This window comes from Monodon monoceros, unplaced genomic scaffold (genome assembly GCF_005190385.1).
Source record: "Monodon monoceros isolate NGI ecotype Baffin Bay Population unplaced genomic scaffold, NGI_Narwhal_1 Super_Scaffold_22, whole genome shotgun sequence".
NCBI classification, from domain to species: domain Eukaryota; kingdom Metazoa; phylum Chordata; class Mammalia; order Artiodactyla; family Monodontidae; genus Monodon; species Monodon monoceros.
In genome coordinates this window covers 53,456,691-53,480,022 of record NW_021703779.1, presented here as the reverse complement: position 1 = coordinate 53,480,022, position 23,332 = coordinate 53,456,691, and the positions used below count along the sequence as shown (strand labels likewise).

Below are 23,332 nucleotides of genomic sequence, written 5' to 3'. Positions count from 1 at the left end.
AAAAAAAAAAAAAAAAAAAAAAAAAAAAAGTTGAGTAGCTGCAACACAGACCATATGGCCTGAAAGCGGAAAACAGTTACTATCCAGTTCTTTACAGAACAAGTTTGTCGACACCCCGGTTAGAAGGAAAATATCTATTCACCACTCCACAGAGTGACTTTTTGTACTGACAAATACATTTCTGAGACCTAAGACCCTGACTTGGACTCCCCCTCCTTTGATTTACTCTATTAGACTTCTTATGGAAAAGTCAGTGGAATGAGCCAGGTCCAGGGCACTTTCCCATGCAAAGATGTGTTGGTTACTACCTCTATGACTACCCTCAAAGCTGGATGCCCCAGAGTCCCACTCTGGGCCCTAGATCCAGCACCATACCTGCTCCCTGAGCAAGCACATCTAATCCCAAGACTATAAAGATTCCCCACATGCCAATGACACCCAGTCCACAGCTCTGGCCTCTCCTGAGCTTCAGCCCCTTCTACTCACCTGCTTTACTTGGTGATCCCATACGGCCCTTAAACAAATCCAAAAAGGAACTCATCACCCACCCTTTACAGACCAGCACTTCCCCCACCTTCCCTCTCAGATATTGACATCTTTATTACCACTACCTGAGCTTCTGGCTAGAGTTCTACTAAACTTTCTTCTTCACCTTACATACCCAAAGCCTATTTATTTCACTTTCTAAACTGGTACTTCTCAAACTAGCTAGGGCAGGAGGGGAACCATGCACATATATTCAAAAAAAGTTTCCCATAATTCCAAAAAATGTACTCCTATCCTCATTGAGAATCAAAATTTTCCTGCATTTTTCCCTTTTCTAGTCCCACACCCACCTTCTTTATCTCTCACCTGGATTCCTGTAGCAACCTCCTACCAGATAACCCTGTCTCGTCTCTTCCCTCTCCACCAATCAATCAATCTTGCATCATCAGAACCTTTAATGACTGATCTCCTATAACTTAATGTCCAAATTCCCTATCAAACTTAATCAAAATCCCTCCCCTTTATTTCATTCCACATCCATGTCCTGTCACTAGGTAATGCTGAAGTACTCATAGTTGCCTGAATAGGCCATGCTGTGTCAAAGGCTTCTATGAAACATCCCTGCCTTGGAATGAACTAATTCACTTGCTTGGACCACCCCCCCACCCTCAACCCTCATTTACCCAACACCAAATCGGCCAAAACTCAGCTCAAGTCGGCCTCTTCTGGGAAGTCTTCCGTCCCCATTACTCCCTTTCTCTCCTTATGCTACCCTAACACCTGCACATCCTGTTACTATTGACTCCTTAAGGGAAAAGATGAATTAGCCACAGCACCAAACACACTGCTGGGTTCATACTACCTACTCAAACATTATTTCTGAACAAACAAATTATTTTTGAATTAATAAATGAGTAGCACCTTTCTAAATGATTTCTTACTTAGTAGAACGAGAAGTCATGAGGTTAGACCTCAGCAAAAGTTAAAATACCATCTCCCCTATCCTTCTCCTCAATCAGGCCAGCTACCTGGTGCCCTCAAGTTGGCCAGAGCTTCTTATACTCAATAAGCATCTCCCCTTCAATAGTTCCACAGCCTAATGCCCATATCACCTCAGCTAGATCTTAGCAAGAAAACAATATGATGGTTCCCATGAAAATTCAGGTCTAATCAGCAGGAACAAAAATCAGCTCTCTATCCTGCCTCTCTTGTCTTCTCCCCAAAACTGTACCTCAGAAATGCTCTCCTTATTCTAGCTAGTACAGTCCTTTCCATTAAACACCCCGGCTAAGCCTGTCCTGGGGTTTGGGCAACAACTACCCAGGTGATTCTAAGCACAGATCCCTATTCCCCAAGTTACTGACCAAGCCAACTCTGAGACTTGGAGAGGCACCAGAGGTATGCCTTTTAAAATCTGGAATGAACTAAAGGAACTGGGCTATCAGACAGTGAATTAAGTAGGGGTTTAAGTTCTTTGGGTTTATGACGTGCCTATTAGTGTGCAAGACAAGTCACAAAATGTTTCAAACAAAGCTATACTTACTTTCACCAAAATCATCCTGGTGGATTTGCTGTTCCATGATTGGTTCAAACTCTTTTGTCACCATAATTAGGGTCTGTTGACCTTGGAGGAGCACAAACAAGAATGATTTTGTTCTCATTTAGCAAATCTGCCATTCCGTAAGTATCTACAGCACTGGAAGCTACTGAGCTGGAGTGGAGGAGCTTATAGTCAAAACAGGGAAGACAGAATTTATTCAAAATGTTCTGACTCTCATTTTTATAAAGAAGTTTTGACTGGGTACGTCACCTAGTGCTTATTCTCAGCTATTTATGTATGTCAAGCTAACATTAAAGTCCACATAGCCCTCCTCCACTAACTTCAACGATTTAGTCAGCAAGATATCTCTTCAAATGTATACCTCATCAGGGTGCTAGTTTGCAGAAACTCATCTGGAATGAAAAGACTTAAGGGAAAAAAATTGGACTGGGAGAGCAGTTCTTAGAATCAGTTTATTTTATGTAGCAACTCTTCCTCTTAGAGTAGATTAAATATTGCTGACATTTTAAACCATAACTATGGACCTTAGCAGCAACTTTTAAAAACAATATATTAAGAAGTAAAACTTAACTCAAAACCACCACATTCCCTATAGATTATCATGCTGGTATCCTTGTTCCAAGAAATGTTTTGTTTTTGAAACCTAAGCACCCTAAAACTTAAGCCTGTGAGATATTAGGAGTCATGTTTTATAAAAGTCAAGAATTAGGGACCAGTGACATGCTTACCTGTGGCAAGAAGCACCAGTTCTTGGTCAGGACTCCAACTCATGACAGAGATACCACTGGCTACACTCCCGACACATTCCAGCTGAGAGAGACATTTCAAAATGTTAAGGGAGATATGAAAATATAAGCGTCTCAGTAAATATTTACTATGACCTTAATCAAAACAATTAACAAAACACACAAAGGTGAAATTATTCAGTGAACACTTATTCAGTAACAGGTATTAAAAGACCAGGCATGATACAGACCATAGGGACTGGAGGTGACTACGGCCACTCCATTCCTCCCGTTAGGGAGCTAAAAGAGAGATAAAAGATGCCTCTACAGCAGGGTTAGGGATGTAACCGAGGTCTCTGGGAATTAAGTGGGGGCCCAGAGCAGAGACTGACAAACGGCCCCAGAGAGTCCAGGAAAGCTTCTCTGAGGAGGTGCTTTGAAGGGTAGGAATAGGGCTAGAAGGAAGAGACTGGGGGGGAAATGTGCAGTTAAAAAGAGCAGTTAAAAATCAGCTGCAACTAGAGCATAAGGTATATATACACACAGGAATGATGAGGGTGGGAGGTGAGGCTAAAAAGGAATTTGGGGAACAGATAGTGAAAGGTCTTATAAGGCACAATAAGGAACATGGATTCTGTCTTGCAGACACTGTGATGCCACAAACATGGAGGATCAGCACCATCTGGTGGAGACCAATGGATTGGAGGAGCTCAGTAATTAGGAAAAAGTTCTACAAAATGTTTTGAAAGTAAAAGCATACCTTTTAAATGTGAGAAATACTAATTAAGTTATACTTGATGGCTTTGATATTTATCACCATGAACTGAGAACAAGATTTATTGTTTGACTAAATGGAACCGTTAAAAGCAAAGGTGCCAGAGTTAGACTGCCAGGGTTTAAATCCCACCTGATAACTGTTTGACCTTGGCCTAGTCATTTAAGCCCTCTGTGCCTCAATTTCCTCTTCTGAAGAATGGAAAAACAACAATCTACCTCATAAGGTTGTAGTGAAGATTAAGTACAATTTTGCGTGAAAAACACTTGAAAAAGTGCCTGGCGCATTGTAAACATTTAATAAATGTCAGCTGCTATTATTGTCCTATGATTAGTAATATGACTTGTGATACATCCATGTTAAAGAGATCACAACTAAGGGAGTAATCAACAAAGTTTAAAAAGCTGTCAAGAAGGTGAGGATAGAAATCCAGAAACTCAGCCTTATGCTAAGTAGAGAAGGAGGCAAATGGTTGAAATCTATCTTCTCTGGTAGTCACAAGATGTGCACATAATGATAGCATTATCACCTTAGCACCTGTAGTTCAGGGACTCTTAAAGTTAGCCATCAAGGAGAGGCTTACTCAGCATTCATAAAAGAAAACATAAGCCATATAAACACTTCAAAGACTTCATAAATCGAGAAATAAAGGTTACAACTCAGGATCAGATTCTAGTAAGAGATGAGCTATACCATACAAGAATGGCCAGGTTTGAGTTTTTGTTAAGTTCTTATTTGGAATGTTCTGATTGTTCTAATTAATAAATGCACTAGACAAAACTGACTTTTAGAAGAATCCTGAAATATAGCTAAAGCCATGCCAACAATTTTCTGTAAAGAATTATATAATGCAAAGACTTTAACTTGCAAAATGCTTAAATATTATGGCTCCTGACATTTTAAACTTCTACGAAAAACTAGTGACATGAAACAAAAAAAGGCATTTGAGGATGCCTAAGATTTCCTCCTCACTGGTCTCTTCCACTTACCTGGTGTGTGTTGAGATTGCAAAGTAGGACATCTCCAGAGGCTGTGGCCACACACACAGACTCGTGATCCAGCAACTCCTGAATACCAACAGTGCAGCCACTTCCATCCTCTGGGAGAAAGCCTTCTGCCACCAAAGGAGTGTCATTTTTCATTTTTCACCTTTCACCAAAACAAACAAATATGCAAATTAAGTCAATCTACTTTCAAAAACAATTCACAACACTTCCAGAAATACTTTTTAATGTTTCTTTTATAATATAAAAGCTTTCTAAAATGTTTTCTCCTAGATTAAAACCCAAACTTTCATTTGAGAAATATCACAACACTACCACCTTTAACACAAAACACAGTTAATATGACCTTTGTGGCACGCAAACATAAAAGCCTGGTATCTTTGAAAATATCCAATAAAACATGAAGCTGATAACTATGATTTCCTAAAATGGACACGGTATGGGGAAAGGGGACTAATAATGTAATCACCTAAAATACATTAGTAGCAAAATATAATTAAGGAAAGATATCAGAATCAACCTAAAGAGCTTTTAAATATACATACGCTCAAGCTCCAGAAGTGAAGATTCTGATTTAGTTGGCATGAGATGGTGACTTGAAACAGTTTAAAAAGCCCTACAGGAAATTTTCATCTGCATTCCCACTTAAGAACTGTTAATAGATAGTATTTACATGGTAGAAAGGGTAAAAAGTAGGGCGCCCCCACAAAGTACAATGTCAGAGTTTTGCCAACGTAGATTAAAACAGAAGCAGACTAAAAGATAGGGTACTAGTTAAGTTATGCCTAATATGACATCAGTATAAAGCGAAGGGAGTATTCATTTGGCGGACATAAATTCAGAAAGATTTAAAGGACATAGTATTTGGGGAAGCAAGTTTGGAAAAAGACAAGTCAAGAGTCATGCCAAGTGCTAGCATCCTCCAACAGTAACTTACCTCTCTTGTGACAGGGTCTACTTCTATCAGTCCATGTTCTGAGCCAAGGAGCACTGTGTCTTGTTCAGTTCGGAGAGAGAAGCACTGAGGTTTCCTTGGAGCCTGAATATCCCTGAACTCCAAGCTCCGAAATAACTTTAGATTTCTCATGATGAAGCGACTCCTGAAAGAAAAGTACAAATATCTCTCTTTTTAAACATCTTTATTGGAGTATAATTGCTTTACAATGGTGTGTCATTTTCTGCTTTATAACAAAGTAAATCAGTTATAAATATACATATGTTCCCATATCTCTTCCCTCTTGCATCTCCCTCCCTCCCACCCTCCCTATCCCACCCCTCTAGGTGGTCACAAAACACCGAGTTGATCTTCCTGTGCTATGCGGCTGCTTCCCACTAGCTATTTTACGTTTGGTAGTGTATATACGTCCATGCCACTCTCTCACTTTGTCACAGCTTACCCTTCTCCCTCCCCATATCCTCAAGTCCATTCTCTAGTAGGTCTGTGTCTTTATTCCCGTCTTACCCCTAGGCTCTTCATGACCTTTTTTTTTTCTTAGATTCCATATATATGTGTTAACATACGGTATTTGTTTTTCTCTTTCTGACTTACTTCACTTTGTATGACAGACTCTAGGTCCATCCACCTCACTACAGATATCTCAATTTTGTTTCTTTTTATGGCTGAGTAATATTCCATTGTATATATGTGGCAAATATATACAAATATCTCTGGATGAAGCTTTTATTTCTCTGAGAAATAGAAACAGCTTAGTAGCGATAAATGACACTCCAATATAAGCAAAATGATTCAGGGAGCAGAGAAGTTAGAATAACCAAGAAAAAAAAGGAAAAAAAAATGATCTGATCTGAACCCACACAGAGATGAGTGGTAGCAACATAGTCAATTGTGTAAATCTATGGTCTACAAATTGAGGCCGTGAAATCTATTTTACGGTCTCACTCTTTGAAAGAGGCAAGATTCTCAACTTCAGAGTTTTCTCTTCAAAAAAGATTTAAGATCAGTTATTCTGCAGGAAAGTTGAGAAGAATGCAATGAATGAGAAAACACTTTATTTTTGCACATGAGGATGTTTTCATAACTTGACAGATTTACAAAATAATATAAAAATCCACATATATATCCTGGCAGTTGAAGAAAATAAAATTACTTTAATACCACCAACTACATTTATTTATATTCTGGCTCTATATCTTCATTAAAAAATTAAAATTGAAATCAAACATAGAAATAAAGAAAAGCATTTATGGGACCTCCCCGGTGGTGCAGTGGTTAAGACTCTGCACTCCCAATGCAGGGAGCCCGGGTTCGATCCCTGGTCAGGGAACTAGATCCCACATGCATGCTGCAAGGAAGGGTTTGCATGCTGCAACTAAGGAGCCCGAGTGCCACAACTAAGACCCAGCACAACCAAATAAATAAATAAATAAATATTTGTTTTTAAAAAAAGAAAAGAAAAGCTTTTATTGCTCTCAGGGAGAAAAGAAGACACTATGAAATTACAACAGTATACTTCAAAATGATGACCAACAAGTCGAGGAGCTTGATAACCAGATATAACTACTTCACATTACTCCACTTTCCCGGCCTGATTTTCACCAGGGCAATAGAAAAGCTGAGAAAAGAACGATCAATAGGAAATCTACTTTGGTCTGGCAAAATCAGACTTGTTTTAACGTATAAATTATCTAAGAGGGAAAGAAAAATGTTAACGTGCTGTATATTTATATCCAGACCCCTTGAAGGTTTATACTATAATTGGAAGTCCCTAACTTATGGTAGGGGTGACAATTACACAGTCCACACTGGCCTTCTTGTCACCTTAATCCAAGGTGAATTCTCTCATCTTGCATTTCATACTTATGACAATGAAAGTATAAACATGAGTTAACCCTTATACTACATAGCAGATAAAATGTTAAGTGTAGTATGAGTGAGACAACATAAAATGTGGGTTAAGAGGAAGGCAAGCCCACACATGGTGGAAGCGAGGAAGAGAATCAAGGCAAACAATGGTCTTGTAAGCTTTCATGACATTTATATTCAAGAACTTCTAGAAATTATTCGAACCTGTATTACACCATGAAGACTTTTTATTTAGATCTAATTCTATATAGAAAGCTTGGGTTTTTGAAAGCATATAAAAATTACATTATCTTTCATCTTGAAACAGCATAAAGATGACCACTGACATAGATCTGAGAGGATGGGTAGATTTGAGATGAGAGGATGTCTGACTAGAGGGGAGTAAACACGGGACAGAGTAGCAAGAGATGAAAACAGGCGACAGAAGACCAGGTGTATTTCATCCTGGTTTAACTGATAATAATTATGCTGTTATTGTTGCCATGATCAGAGCATCAAAATGTCTCCCTGTGAACTTGGATTCTATTCACCAACAATCTGTGGAGCCCTGGGGTCCGTGGACCCCAGCATAAGAATTTGGAAGGCAAAGGCAGAAGGAGCTGAGGAGGACTCCCTTTTTCCTGTTACCTTGCCGTTTCAGTCAATATCGCCCCAGCAATGGGCCTTCATCCTTCCAGGGGCCCTTGGTCCCAGCCTCTAGCCCTCCCATGACCAGCATGATAACAAGCACCCCAGAGGTACCAGCACTAACCAGGCAGGTGCTCCCCTCCAGGTGCCTGAAATCTAGTAACATGGAGCTCCTCCTCTGAATTCCAGAGTTATCAACACCAGCTTTATAATGCCTCTCCTCCAAGGTTAGGTCATGATAACCCCAATGGCTTCCCTTGTTTTGATCCTCAGACCTAGCTAAGTGTTGTAACTTCTTCCATCAGTTTACTTTTCTAGTTACTTCACTGCTCCCTTTTGCTCTTTGTTCCTCCAGCAGCTATTTAACCAATTCTTCGTTTTAAATTCTGTTGAAATATTGTGTGGTTTCTGCTTTCCTGACTGGACCCTGACTGACAAACATATCAAACAACCTGAGCTCTCAAATCACTGAGCTTTCAAAATCCCCCGCCAAGTGTAATAGGGAGGAACCTTTTGTATTCCATTACAAGTTAATCACTAAAGGGATGCAGCCTATAAGCTTAAATTATACATAATCACCCAACTCTCAGAACCCTGACTCCCAGGTAATGAGCATTAAGCCAAAATACTTTTGTTTAGCTCACAAGAAACATCCTGACCAGGCCCACCTGTGAATGACTGCAGGGAGGAAGAAATTAACACATAACCCTCTGGAGGCTGATGGGAACCAGGAAATGTTTGACTTTACTCCCTCCACTTTTAGTATAATAGAAGCCTGAATTCTAACTCAGGCAAGATGGTTCTTTGGGGGCACGAGCCCACCATCTTGGTTTGCTGGTTTTCTGAATAAAGTCCTTATTCCTTGCCCCAGCAACTCGTCTCTCGATTATTGGCCTGTCGTGTGGTGAGCAGTACAAGCTTAGACTTGGTGACACAAGGGCAGCTCATCATTCATCTCCTTCCTCCCCAACCCTTCCAGCCTCAAAATGAACTTCTCTAAAATTTCACACCTATCATCCTTATTCCCTTACCTTCTCAGAAGTGTCCTACTCTTTTTCAAGACCAGCAAAGGAGAACCCTCCAAACTCCCCCAGGACCTTGGCTTATCAGTACCCTTTCTTTTACATCTGCAATCTCCAAACTCCCCTGCCCTCAAATGAATCACCCTTTCTCAGCCCTTAAATGCGCTAAAGATCTCTCCACTCCATAGATCAATTCTGGATCCTCTCTGAAATTTCTGACAACGCCTCTATTTTCTTCCCTTGCTCCTTCATCCATCCACCTCTTGGCTAATTATCATGCCCATGACCACAAGTACCAAACAGATCACTAATATGCTTAGTAGATCTAAATGTCTAGCCCTGACCCTCCCTAAACTGAACACTAAGCTCACATTCTCAACCTCCTGCTGTTACCACAGGGATTTCTCAAAAGCACATCAAATGCAACCTGTTAAATGAAGTACCTGCTATTCTCCACCAAACTAATTTCCCCTCTGGGGACATGGCATTCCTACTTTCTCTGTCCTCCAAGCTGAAACTGTGTGTCTGCTTCCCTTTTGCCCACACTTTCACAGTAATCTATTCACTGGTTACTGCCCTGCCTGTCAGTGTACGGTTTGAATCCTTTACATAGTACGTAATCCTACGATCCGGTTTGTGGCCTACATCAAATACCGACTGAGCACTTGCTAAGTGCTAGTCTGGACAAGAGATGACTGACAGTCACTGCCTCCTCAGAGGTCACAGCTTAACGGGGGAGAGGGCCACATAAGATACCACGTTACATGGAAATGCACGGGGACAACATCTCCAAGGAAAACTTGCAGATGCGAGAAGGGACTCGCAGCACGGTACCTAAACTTCTCTCTACTACCGTCACCTTCTATCATGCATTGTTGCGCTTTAATTGGTGCATATCTTGGTTCGGCGGTATGGTCTGCAACTGCAAGGAATCCGGAGACTGGGTAAGTGTGCAGCTGGGGGAGCAGCATGTCATTCCCCCTCCTGCCGCGCCGCGCAGAGCCCACTGATGGCCGCGGGTGCAGCAGGCGGCAAGTCTGCAGAAAGAGGACTCAAGGAGGGCAGAGGTGGTCAAGCCGCACTTCACTCCCAGACCAGCAGCAGGCAGCGGTTGGGCGCTAAAGGGTCCCCTTCATCAGGACACCCTCTGGCGGACAGGGCCCGTTTCCGTGCCCCCACCCCAGCTAGGTCGCTCGAACGCTCACCTACGCCGCGCTCTGAGGACCCCCAAACAGCGGTGCGTCCGCCCAGGGCTGCGCACGGGCCTCTCCCTGTCCGCTGCTTCTGAGCTCTCGCGACGCGCACTGGGTCTCCGAGCCGCCGGGCCGCTCGACCCCCTCCGGTAGTGGCTGAAGCCGGGCGGAGGGGCGACCGGCGAAACACTTACTCGCAAGCGAAGATACCCCGACACGCGCCGAGCGGCGCGGGAGTGACGCCGCGAGGCAGGGGGGCTGTAGCCCGCCTTCTTCGTCGCCCCGCAAATATTTGTGAGGAGCGGCCGGCGCTGGCCGCTGCCCCCTATCCCTACATCCTACTGACTAGCCTATTGTGTTTGAACCCCGCTTTGACGTCAGACCCCAAAGCTCAGTAAGTGGCACCGGTAGGTGGAGCCTGCAGAGCCAGGGGAGCAGCACGCGTGCGCACAGCGCGTGTCCCGGGCTACACGCCGGAAAGACACCTTCCTCCGCGGCAAGCGGGAGGAAGAGTACAGGTCCCCAGGGGGCGGGGTTTGCAGCACCTGAGGTCGCCATGGCTACCGAGCCCGAGACCCCTGAGGCCGCCTTGGCTGCGGAGCCCGCGGTGCCGTCGCTTGTGGATCGTTACTTCACTCGCTGGTACAAAGCGGGTAAGTGGAGAATAATAGTCTCCTCTGGGCCCAATTTGTCTGACAGTATAGGGATTATGATGACAGATCATAAGCCACAGGCGCCCTCCCCAGCGCTTCCTCCCTACGTCAGAAGGAACTGGATCTCTCTGTTCCCCTGTAGGCCAAGGGAATGGCATTTGCAAAGACGTGGAAAACAGCAGGGTGCATGCTGGGTAGGGCGAGCGCAGTGCGAGTTCACGAGGTTGGGTTGCTTGCGGGAAGATGGTAGACTAAGGTGAGATCCCCGAGGGAGGCAGGAGCTGGGTTGCAATCTCCATGAGTGCCTAAAGGGATTTGAGGGGCTCAGTCCTCCAAGAAGAGGCGATACATAAACTGATTTAAATGGTAGCGGTCTAAACTAAGGTAGAGGCATAGGGATGGAGAGAAGAGGGTGGGTTAGAGTAGAGTCATTTAGAAAGCAGAATCTAACAGTTTTACTTAAAGGAAGTCGCTGGTATTACACATTTGCCACTTAGAAGTAGGTATCCTGTTGTATAGCTTTGTGTACCCAGCAAATATCAGTGATGAGAGCATCGTTGGGGACCCTCCTCTAACCCAACTTCCTCCCATTCATTTAGGAATAATATGAGGTGTACTCATCTTTTACAATATTGAAATATTTTACAATAGCATACGTTTTATTAGCCAGACTTAGTGTAACCGACCGTCTGGTTTACCCTGGATTGAGGTGTTTTCCGGAATCCATTACTTTCAGCGCTAAGATCAGGACAGTCCTGGGCGAACCAGGATAAGTTCTTCTCTCTAAAATCGACCAACAAAACATGCTACTAAATTAAATAAAGAATACATTACTAATCACTTTTTTTCTAATAGAAATAATGATTGTACTCATTTTAAAGTGAGGATAAAAAAAGGTGGAGCAAAGAGTTAATCATCATTTTAACATTGAATGAAGGATTCCATCTGGACCAGATATCTTTAAATACTTTATGGTAAGCCTTTAGGTATATCGTTTTGAGTAATGAAGGGCTACCAGTGATGTATGTGTCCAACCTTCATAATTAACTACCTCTATGAACCAAAGAAAGTACTAGACAGTGGTAGTAAATATTGATTCAACAGCCATCAGACTCATTCATTTCTTCTAGATGTCAAAGGAAAACCCTGTGAGGACCACTGTATACTACAACACTCTAACTGGTAAGAAAATTGGGAATTTTAAATTATCAAAAAAATTTTTTTCTGGCATTGTAGCCTGGTACGGTCTTGTATTGAATAAATATTCATTAAATGATTATCTTCCACTGTACTGAGATGGTATTATTTATACTAGGAGTTTGGTTGACAAGAATGAGTCTTGCAGTGCCTACGCTAAACAAATAAACTTGATTACCCAGACATCCAAATGGAGGACCACACCCTCAGTCGGCTACTACCTCAAGTAAGCAGCCTGTGCCTAACCACTGAATTGCCTAAGCCCATGGAGAGGGCTAGGGTAGAAGCACAGATGGTATCCTGTACATACCAGCATGCCTTACTTTTCTCTCTTCCTCCTCAGTGCTGTCTAAACACCTCTGGTACTCTTCCCTTTGGGGGAAGGAAATTCAGTCCCATTTTCTCCATTTTTATTACTGCATTCTTTTCTTCAGTTAAGCTACAATAGTAGCCAGAGGAAAATGGGGGAAAATGATAGGCTGACTAAACAAATGTCAGCTCAGCTATTCTTGTGCCAGTAGGAATACGGTGTTATAGGAGGAAGAATCATACCAAGCAATAATACAGGATCAATTTTTGCTCCTCGTAGAATATGTGTCATCACACTGGCAGGACCCCATCTAGTTCTTCAAAGTGGAAAAGCAATTAAAAGCATTTCCTATCAAATCAGTACCAACTGTAGCAGACTTCAGAACAAAGTCTCTGGGAAATTTAAGCGGGTATGTTCCTGTATTTCTCTACTTAAATCATCTATTATCATAATAATGATAGAGCCAGCCAGTCTTAGAACCCAGTAATGTATGCTCAGCATACTTCCCTGGCAGTTAGAGATGACTTTAAGACTACGTAAACTCTAAAGAAATTCTCAGGCCCCCAAAATGAAGTATTTCAGAAGGTATATTATCTGTCATATTAGCTTCTGGGCCACCATCCCTATCATCTCCAGGATGAAGGATGGAGAAGCTGGGCCTTTGAAAGAACAACTCTAATACCAATATAACAAGATATTTTGTCCTTTCTAGTTTTGTTAAGCCAGTATTTCGAATTCTATAAAATGTAGGTGATCAATACTTCTTTATCGTATATTTTCACATGTGAACTTAAAAGTAAAAAAAGTCCTGAGGTAGTGAAAAAAAAATCAATCTGAGAAAATATACAGTATTTGCTTCGTATCATTTCCCATTCCTAAATCACTGCCAATTTAATACACATCTAGCTACACCCTCCTCCTCCACGTAGTGTTTAGTTATAGAAAATGTTACCTCTGCCCTCTACACCTTTAGGCAGGATGGACATTTTATTGTTAAAGGAGGGTATCACACCAAGGACAACTCATTACCATACTAAACTATCCTGACAAACCCCCCTGGATAGGAAAGTTTCAGTTGGTGATTTAGATCCTTCATTTACTGAGTACATACTAAGAGTTTCTGCTAATTACCCTCAGTGTTCTGGAAGACCCTTGTTTATACTCCCCTTTGTAGTCCTGAAGGCCCCTAATAACCTGCCTTATAATTATTGATTTTTCCTCACTCAAGAAGCAAGTGGACTTTAAAAAGCATAGACCATTCTTAAAAGTCTACAAATTGCAAGTAAAACAGTTAGTGCTTGTGATGTTCCTGTGATAAATCTTTGTCCAAAATAGTAACACTGTTGTTACTTCTGAGGAACAGAGAGGGACCTGCATATGGAACCCACTGTAGATAAGCTTTGATCACATCTCAGCACTGCTCATCATTTATTCTCCCATGGGAGGTGACAAAAAGGGATTAAAACACTTCTTTCTGACACAGAGCCAGTGGTAGACAAACCATCTGGGACAAGTCCCCAGCCCCTCCTCCTAAAAGTGGGGAGTCACACTGACTAGTATTTTGAAACGAAGTACCCACAGGCAGAGGAGTGAAGTGCATGCAGTAACTCCTGAATGCTGTCTAATAATGTTGTGAGTGGGAAAGAGGCCATAAAGAATAGCATCTTGACCTCAGATGTTCACTGCAGTAAAAATTCCTGGGAAAAAAAGGGCAACACATCAGACATGCTTGCATCCATTTCCCATGAGCCTCCTTGTATTGGGTTGGCCAAAAAGTTCGCTCGGGTTTTTCACGTTAGGGAAAAACCTGAATGAACTTTTTGGCCGACTCAGTAGATATTTGTCAGAACCTCCCCAGATATATCCATACAGTGGAGTACATGAAAGTATAACCGTGCCACAACATTCAGACAGACATATGTCAAAATGTAGTATTTGCTAGCGGGTTATAGGATAATGGGTAAGTTACTCTTATCTGCTACTTAAAACTTTTCTGTTTTCCAAATATTCCTCAAATTGCATTTTTTTAAATTAGAAAAATATCCCTTCTTCAGAAAGTCTTAGTGATTGACCTAATAAAGAAGTTCCTTTCTCTGTTAAGTTCTAATATAAAAATAAGGTAGGAATCTTAATGAAACTAACTTTGTACAATATTGCTGTCATTCTCTATAATGTTGAATTTTATATTACTGCTTATTGGTAAGATTTTCCTACCCTTTTGAAATCTTTACACTTGGCTATGTGCAGCTTTCTCATGTACAGTTAAATATAAAGTATAATAAGTTAAGATAAAATATATTCTTAATATGTAACTAAACTACCTATTATCACATTTGTCTTAGCCTGCTTTTTCCTCTAGAGCCTAGGGTGGTGCCTAGCCCATAGAGGCATTTAGTATATAAGTATTTGAATAAATCAATGGTTTTTCTGTACTTAAGTCATTTTTATTTAAAACGCTAATTCCAGGAATATATCCTATTGTGACTCTGAGGGCTGCCTCACAAAGAAAAATGAAAATGTACATCAATTAACTTTTTCTTCCCTTTATTATCAGGGGGCACAGTTTCTAACAGAACTTGCACCTCTGTGTAAGATTTACTGCTCTGATGGAGAAGAATACACCATGTCTAGGTGAGTTACTTTTTAACCACAATTTTGGGGAAACAAAGAAGGTAATATTTTTCTTCAAAGCAATTTTTTCTTTAAATAGCTGTGTTAGAGGATGGTTGATGGAAGTGAATGAAAGCATTCTCCATAAGCCATCTATTCTTCAAGAGAAGGTAAAAGGGTCTGGGGAAGTAAGATCCCATCCACATACTTTTTATCTGTTTTTTTTTTTTTACCGTTTGACCGTATTAAGTATTCTATTTCCCTTCTAGCCATCCACCGAAGGCTACACTGCAGTTGTGTTGCCCAAGTTTGAGGAAAGTAAAAGCATAACAGAAGGGTTACTGACACAAAAACAGTATGAAGAAGTCGTGGTGAAAAGCATCAATGCCACAACAGCTACCTCATGAGGATTAAGATTGAGTAAAAACAACAGGGCATTCTTATCCTTACCTGGCCTACGAGTTAGTGCACTAAGGAAGAACCAGAGGCGCTGAAGCGTCCTTCACACCGGGCTATCTGCAGGGAGGCCTGATCTTAAAACCTGACCTAGTTTTCCTTCTTTATCTTGCATAACAAGCCTTGATTCCATTTTGTCTTCAACCTCCCAGATCTGCCTGCCCATGTACTCACTCTGCTCTTCTTTTGCTTTTCTCTTTCTAACAACTGGCAAGTGAGAGGCGTTTTTCTGATTAAAAACCAACAAACAAAGCACTTTGAGGAAAATTTGAAAAGACAGAAAAGTAAAAATAATTTACCCATCATCCTGTAACCCATTAGTAAATACTAGGTTTTGATGTAATTCTGTTTGAATATTATGTCATGGTTATTGTTTTTGCCTCAATTTTCCATCACTTTGAAGTTGGAAAACAACAACTGGCCTTTCTTACCAAGTCTGCTTCAGTGTGACACGACCGAAACGTCTGGTCCCACCCCTTTTGCCCCAACTGCCTCCCTCAGGTTGCCGGGAAGAGGCAGGGTGTAGAGTGTACCTTCTCTAAGTCTATGGGTTGGCCTTCAACTCTGAACAATGTAGCACTGTAACACTGGCTTCTTAATGAGGGACACATGAAAAGGCTTTGAAAGGGGCTTTGCTAACATGGAAGTATCAATATTATAATGCGGTATGAAGTAACATGTGCATTTGTGGTCACTCAGTCTCACACTCTAGTTACAGGGTCACCAGCGAAGAAGTTCCCGAGAAGTTCCTGGAATTCAAAGACACAGGTGCTTTCGAACAGAACAAAAGCTTTCACATCATTTAAACAGTAAACAAAAAACTCTGAATTCATGGTTTAAGATTGTATACTTGTTTACACTGAATTTCAAATAAAAGGACTTCTTTTAAAATTGTTATTTTTCCTTAAGGGCTGCAACATATACATACATATAAACATTTCTGTTTTTAAATAAAACCATTATCCTTGAATTTAAATTCTTTTAGTTCTCCATCATCTTTTGCTGTTCAAGTCAAAATTTATCCCTTCCCCACCCCTACTTGCATTTAAATAAGAGAATATTCTCATTTGAGGTATGTAAAATATTCTGTAAATAAAAATTTTAAATTATTTTTGACTCACAAGGAAACTTCTTTTAACCCTAACTCTCCCCTAAGTAAACCCACTAGACATGATACAGGTAGTAACTATAGAAACATCTACTCTGATAGTGTTGTGAGCTGAAAGTGTAAGCACAAACCAGCAAATCCCCATTTCAGGTAGCACAAAGGGTTCCCAAAGGTGTCATAAAACAAAAATACTAAAGATAGTAAAAGAATTATATATCTATTTTACATATAACATTACCTCACATCATTCTCCCATTATTTCCATTGTAATTTAAAAGAATATTTTGGTTTCAGGGAATAAAAATCATGTTTGATGATTTTTATAAAGAAATATTTTATAAAGGTCATAACCAAGCTGAGTGCATCCCATTTTCTCTCCGAGGCCTACAGTAAATTCAAGTTTCCTTCAATAAAATATTGACTAGCTAATTCGTAGCACTGTGGTTCTTCAGGATCTTGTGAATATTGACTGTGATGGCTGACTCAGATAATGATCATCAGACGAGCTTATAGAACTACTGCCGTTTGGCAACTGACATGTCCCGTTAGATTTCAAAATACATTTCAAAGCATTGGGATACAAGCCCCAAAAAACAAAGTTAACTATACTACATCATAAGGACAGAACTTATAACCAGATCCTTCAATCAAAACCCACCCGACAAAAACAAAAGCTTTAAACCCTAAAATTAAAAAGACTAAAGTCATTTATTTAATGAATATTCCAAAGGCACATATGTATACTTACTCAGAAATTATTTTGAACAGCTTAGTTCAAGTGTTCTCTGTCTTCTATCTTCTGCTCCATCAGTTACTACTGAGAAGTACAAAAACTGCTTTTCAAGCCAGTAAGATAGGCTTAGGATTCCAGCTAATATCCAGGGCAGACAGGCCAGCTATGCTAGAGCAAGAACAAAAACCATCTCCTAGTGAGTTCCTCCAGGATTCCGTGGAGTGAGCTCCATGACCCTGTTTTTGGGTGGGGGAGGGACACGCATCAAAACAGATTTCCTGTGCTCTGTGAAACACTTACTAGAGAACAGACGTGTGCTCCTGGCATGCATGATCTATGACAGAGGAGACAGCAGAGGCCCAGTCATACTCAGTGGACAGAGGGATTGGAGAAGGGTCCACAGGTTTAAGGAAAACCCTGCATCACCCAGACTACTGTGTCTCTTCTGCTGCAAATTAGTGTCCCAGATGATAAGCTTAAATTTAAAAAAATAGGAAGTTAGGGTCAAATGTGCCAAAGGTGAGCATATTTTCAAAATAGCTTCTTTGGATTAAATTGTCATTAAGGCAGTAAGGATATTTGGTTTGCCTTTTAAAGAACACTATTCATGGCAATGTCCCATTTAAAATCACACTTCAATTAGAAATATAGCAACCACCATGGCATTTATAGTTGTCAGAAAGCTTCACAATCGGTTTCATGATCAGAAAATAAAGCAAGATTTCAGTTTGTTTTCTTTACAAAATTGTTGTATTTCTGAAATATACAGGATCGTTTGCTTTCTAAAAATGTCAGCTTTGCCACATGGTGTTCCAGAGATCTGACCGCAGGAGCTTCTCAAGTTTTACCGTCCACAGAATCTTTATTTGTAACTGAGATCCATCGGTTGTTTTCCATTTGAAGCTGGAAAGAATTAAGACAATTGGTTTCTGCTTTACTCTTAAAATAAAAATTGCAAAATTAAATAGTATCTATTTTCTTCTGCATTTTCCTTTAGACTAAGTTGGCCTCTCCCGTAGCGGAGCACAGGCTCCGGACGCACAGGCTCAGCGGCCATGGCTCATGGGCCCAGCCTCTCCGCGGCATGTGGGATCTTCCCAGACCGGGGCACGAACCCGTGTCCCCTGCATCGGCAGACGGACTCTCAACCACTGCGCCAACAGGGAAGCCCTAGACTAATTTTTTAAATGTGAGTTTAAGATAGAGAAATTATCTTACCTTCTTCAACAGTTTATAGCAAAATGAGAGAAGTTGGATCAAAATAGCCATTATGCCTCTTGTCTTTGTAATACTCTTATCAACCATAGTGACAGAAAGCAAGCAAATCAAATTCTTATAAGGAGGCCCTCAAAAGACTTTATCATTTATTTAGTTTGAAAATGGTAAACATTTCTTCTAAGGGATCTCAAAGGGTATGTAGATTAAGGCATCTGAGCTGACTTGATGACCTAAGGTCCCAGAACTCAGAAGCAGGGACTGTTGCCCAAGTCTCATGCCAATTTCATGGAACCCCAGGAAGAATGGATGGAAAATCAACCTGTTCTATTTCAGACGGTTTAGGGGCCTCTCAAAGGGCACCAAATAGTGGCAGTGAACCCCCTTCTTTGCAGTTCCTTGCACTCTACTTTTTTGCACTCAGACTCCCTAAAACAAACAATAGAAGCCCTTCACTCTGAGGGGTCTGTGCCCTAGTTAGTCAGGTGATGATGTTGGGATTTAAGGGTAGCTGCTCTGTGCTATGGTATTAATCACGTCCAAAAAGCTAATTTATTTGGTGAACCTACCGCTTCCTGGGGTCAGTTGTAACTGCAGATGATAAATGGAAATAAATTGTTCTTCTGTGGGTATTAACACTTTATTTGAAGAAAAAGGGACTGGAAGCTAACCTAATAAAAAAAGAAGTGTGAAAGTTTCTCAAGTGCTTTCCTGAATGTCCCACCCTCCCTTTTACCTTTAGAAACACTTGATTCTGCAAGGGTGTCAGTTACTGTCTGGAGCTGGTGGCATAGAAGAACAAGCTTGTTTATTTCCAGGAGAAGCATAAGCTTATCATCATCTTTCAGCTGAAATGTAAATAAGGAAGTTATAACAACTCCAATGAAGTTCCATCTTTTAAACCTTAAGTACCTTTATACCTCAATAATATACCCTCAAAGTGGGTATTTACGACATCACCACCAGCACCAGGCAGGGATACGTGCATTACCTGTTTTGAGAAAACTTGCACACTTGAAGCAAGCTTCAAACCCTCTTCAGCAAAAACCGGGTAGAAAGGAAAAACATCACTACGTTAGGTGTATGTCGTCTAGATAGTTGGTAAGAAATACACTCATGGATAATTTTCATACAGAATGTAAAAAATAAAACCTAAACATAAAAGGTCTGTCATGGAACTTCTGTGGTTTTTTGTTGTATCCCTGAAAACACAAGAGTTTAACTGTATTCAGAAGCAGTTTTCCCAGACCTGGTGCAGAATCAGTCCCTGCAGTGGCTCCCCTACACCGGGACACCTCCAATTACCATGCAGGATCGCAAGACATTTGATGCTTAGCCATAAAAATTATGCCTGGGCTTTTGGATGGATCCGAAGCTCATCTCATAATATCCCCAATTATAAGAGGGTGCTGAATCTTGGAACATGGGGTCAAAAGGGTTAGATGAGGTCAAAAGTGTTAGAACATTGCTGCTTCCAGCTCAGCAAGATAGAATTTGTCACCTATACACATTCTTCAACCAGCCGTTTGAGGGGATTATTTTTTCACTATTCACCATACATTATACAATTTAGTGAGGAGAAGAGGATGATGGGAAAGAATACTGAAAAATACTTTAGAATATTCGGGATGATTATTTTTAAATGGTACACAGAATGTTTTAGGGTGAGAGATACCAGGGAAGTGAAGACTGAGCTTTAGGTGGCAGCAGGAAGAATGAAAAGAACAGGGCAAATCTGAGAGTGATTTGTGAAGAAAAATAATAGATCTTGGTAATAAATTAGATAAAACATATGAAGAAGAAGGAGGCAATAATTTCAAGGTTAACTTTAATTCCCTTTCCAACAACCTTGCTATAATTGGATAACCTGATCTCAAGGTCAAATAGTCCTTCGCATCCTTCCCTATCCTTTAAAAGGGAAAACAATGCGGGCCCCTCATTGCGGTGGCTTCTCTTGTTGCGGAGCATGGGCTCTAGGCACGCGGGCTTCAGTAGTTGTGGCACGCGGGCTTCAGTAGTTGTGGCACGCGGGCTCAGTAGTTGTGGCTCGTGGGCTCTAGAGCGCAGGCTCAGTAGTTGCTGTGCACGGGCTTAGTTGCTCCACGGCAGGTGGGACCTTCCCGGACCAGGGCTCGAACCCATGTCCCCTGCATTGGCAGGCGGATTCTTAACCACTGCACCACCAGGGAAGCCCCTATTCCAACTTTTTAAAAAGGGAAAAACTCACTCATAGTCAACTTTACAGAAAATTCCACATGAAGTATTTTCTATAATTCTTCTGACTCTGTTGACAATCATCCTCTCAAGCTGAAATCCCTTTCCTGAAGAGGCTCAGGTGAAAGCACATGGGAATGCCAAAGGAAAATACATAAAGTTGATAAAGTGATAGAAATTTCAAATTTCAAATGCAAGAATGCCCTTGGTTCTAGAGAGGCAAACAGACTAACAAGAGAGTCAGGGGAAGTAAGAAAGGACTCTTGTAATCCACTTATCAATCTAAACCTCCAGGTAAGTGAGGAGAATTAGAGCAAGGCCTATGTGGAGTTTCATGAGACACGTAGGGCAGAAGGGTGAGTGTCAGTACGTGGTCTCTCCCTGAATGCCCTAAATCATCAGGAATATGGAAGAAGAAAAGGAAACTAACATGTACTGAGAACTGTAATGGTCTCAACCCTATGACAGATGCTTTCTTATGTGTTATCTCATTTCATCAATATCATTCATCCAATTCAATAATGAAGAAGCCAAAAACCTTTCCTCGCATTCAGGGCCGTATAAGAGATACTCATTTGCTGATAGGATATTTTCACCTACTTGGGAAAAACTTAAACTTAATATTGCATCTGGTAACTATCAAAGCCCATTCTACTTTATCCCTATAATATTTAAGGTTTTTTTCCAATAAGATCCCCAAAAAATGCTACTGCAAGTCCTCTAGTTTTCTACCACCATCTATAGTATACATGTGTTGTGTGCACAGGTAAACATAAAATTACATTAAATCATTTAGAAAACTAGCTATTACCAACTTTTAGCCCAACTTTTATTCTACAATATTAGCATGAAATGGAAATTAAATCTACCTCTAGTTGATGAATTTAATCCTGCGAAGTTTTTAGTGGCCTCTCTCCCCTGAAATAAAATGAATTATTAACGAGGTAAGAAAAAATTATTGCCTGGAAATTGATTTTATATTAAAGTTTTAGAGCATTTCATGCATTAACATATCCCAAGTTTTGAAGAATAATATTGAATAGACTAAAAATCTTTTGAGTATTCTTTTTTTCTAAAACATCATTATTGGAGTATAATTGCTTTACAATGGTGTGTTAGTTTCTGCTTTATAACAAAGTGAATCAGTTATACATATACATATGTTCCCATATCTCTTCCCTCTTGCATCTCCCTCCCTCCCACCCTCCCTATCCCACCCCTCTAGGTGGTCACAAAGCACTGAGCTGATCTCCCTGTGCTATGCGGCTGCTTCCCACTAGCTATCTATTTTACGTTTGGTAGTGTATATATGTCCATGCCACTCTCTCACTTTTTCACAGCTTACCCTTCTCCCTCCCCATATCCTCAAGTCCATTCTCTAGTAGATCTGTGTCTTTATTCCCATCTTACCCCTAGGTTCTTCATGACCTTTTTTTTCATTTTCTTAGATTCCATATATATGTGTTAGCATACGGTATTTGTGTTTCTCTTTTTGCCATACTTCATTCTGTATGACAGACTCTAGGTCCATCCACCTCACTACAAATAACTCAATTCTGTTTCTTTTTATGGCTGAGTAATATTCCATTGTATATATGTGCCACATCTTCTTTATCCATTCATCTGATGATGGACACTTAGGTTGCTTCCATCTGCTGGCTATTGTAAATAGAGCGGCAATGAACATTTTGGTACATGACTCTTTTTGAATTTTGGTTTTCTCAGGGTATATGCCCAGTAGTGGGATTGCTGGGTCGTATGGTAGTTCTATTTGTAGTTTTTTAAGGAACCTCCATACTGTTCTCCATAGTGGCTGTATCAATTTACATTCCCATCAGCAGTGCAAGAGTGTTCCCTTTTCTCCACACCCTCTCCAGCATTTATTGTTTCTAGATTTTTTGATGATGAAACAACTTTAATATTTAACTATTATTTCTTAAGACACTTCAAAAAATTTCAGGCAAACATTATATATGTTCATTTTATAATGTAAGAAACTTAAAAGTGACAAGTTATAGTTAAGTTTTATTTTTCCTTTTTAAACTTTTTTATTTTGCTTCATAAGTTAAAGATATAAGATCTGATAATATGTCTTAACTGAAAGAGCTTTGTTCCACAATGGAAAAAAGATCTGACCCAAAATCAGTAAATTCTCACTTTTTATTCTAATTTCAACTCTGACAGGAATTCAGTTGTTTTTGAGGAGGCATGTCAGTTAAGTTTCAATTCTGAGTCTATAAAATAATCGTAATAATATTTGTGCTACCACTTTCATCAGAAGATTAGGGAATATCACATTGGCAACTACTAAGAAGAATTAAGTTCTGCCCCTTAATCGCTATGAGATGTGAACAAAATATTCTTATTCTCAGATAAACTTCAAATGAAATTATGAAGCAGAAACCACTTTAAAAACTATAAGGCACTGGTAAGTGTGAAATATTTTAAAACTATAATGCACTAAAAAATCTAAAATGTATAAATTATAAAGAAATATGAGTAACTGCATATAAATGATAAAGAAATTATATAAATTGTTAAGACAACCTTAAACAATAGCCTGAAGAAAAGCTATAGAATTGCCCAGGAAAACTACAAAACTGGATCCCGTGAAAACTA

General features: G+C 40.4%; 1 protein-coding gene and 1 pseudogene across 3 annotated transcripts; one reads left to right on the top strand and one right to left on the bottom strand.

Annotated features, from left to right (window-relative positions):
- Positions 1–10,501, bottom strand: part of LOC114905561 — a 21,449-nt pseudogene extending 10,948 nt beyond the window's left edge.
- Positions 10,502–10,684: 183 nt separating this feature from the next.
- LOC114905620 (protein Abitram-like) lies at positions 10,685–17,048 on the top strand. Of its 3 annotated transcripts, XM_029239949.1 has the most exons (7): positions 10,685–10,870; positions 12,001–12,052; positions 12,186–12,293; positions 12,657–12,786; positions 14,932–15,008; positions 15,088–15,157; positions 15,257–17,048. In XM_029239949.1, the coding sequence occupies exons 1-7, from the start codon at positions 10,774–10,776 to the stop codon at positions 15,392–15,394; spliced, it is 672 nt and encodes a 223-aa protein (XP_029095782.1). In that variant the 5' UTR covers positions 10,685–10,773; the 3' UTR covers positions 15,395–17,048. The 3 variants fall into 3 exon arrangements, 1 of the variants encoding a protein (XP_029095782.1); XR_003796306.1 differs by lacking the exons at positions 12,186–12,293; positions 12,657–12,786; XR_003796305.1 differs by lacking the exons at positions 12,186–12,293; positions 12,657–12,786 and having other exon boundaries at positions 14,932–17,048.
- The last annotated feature ends 6,284 nt before the right edge of the window (positions 17,049–23,332 follow it).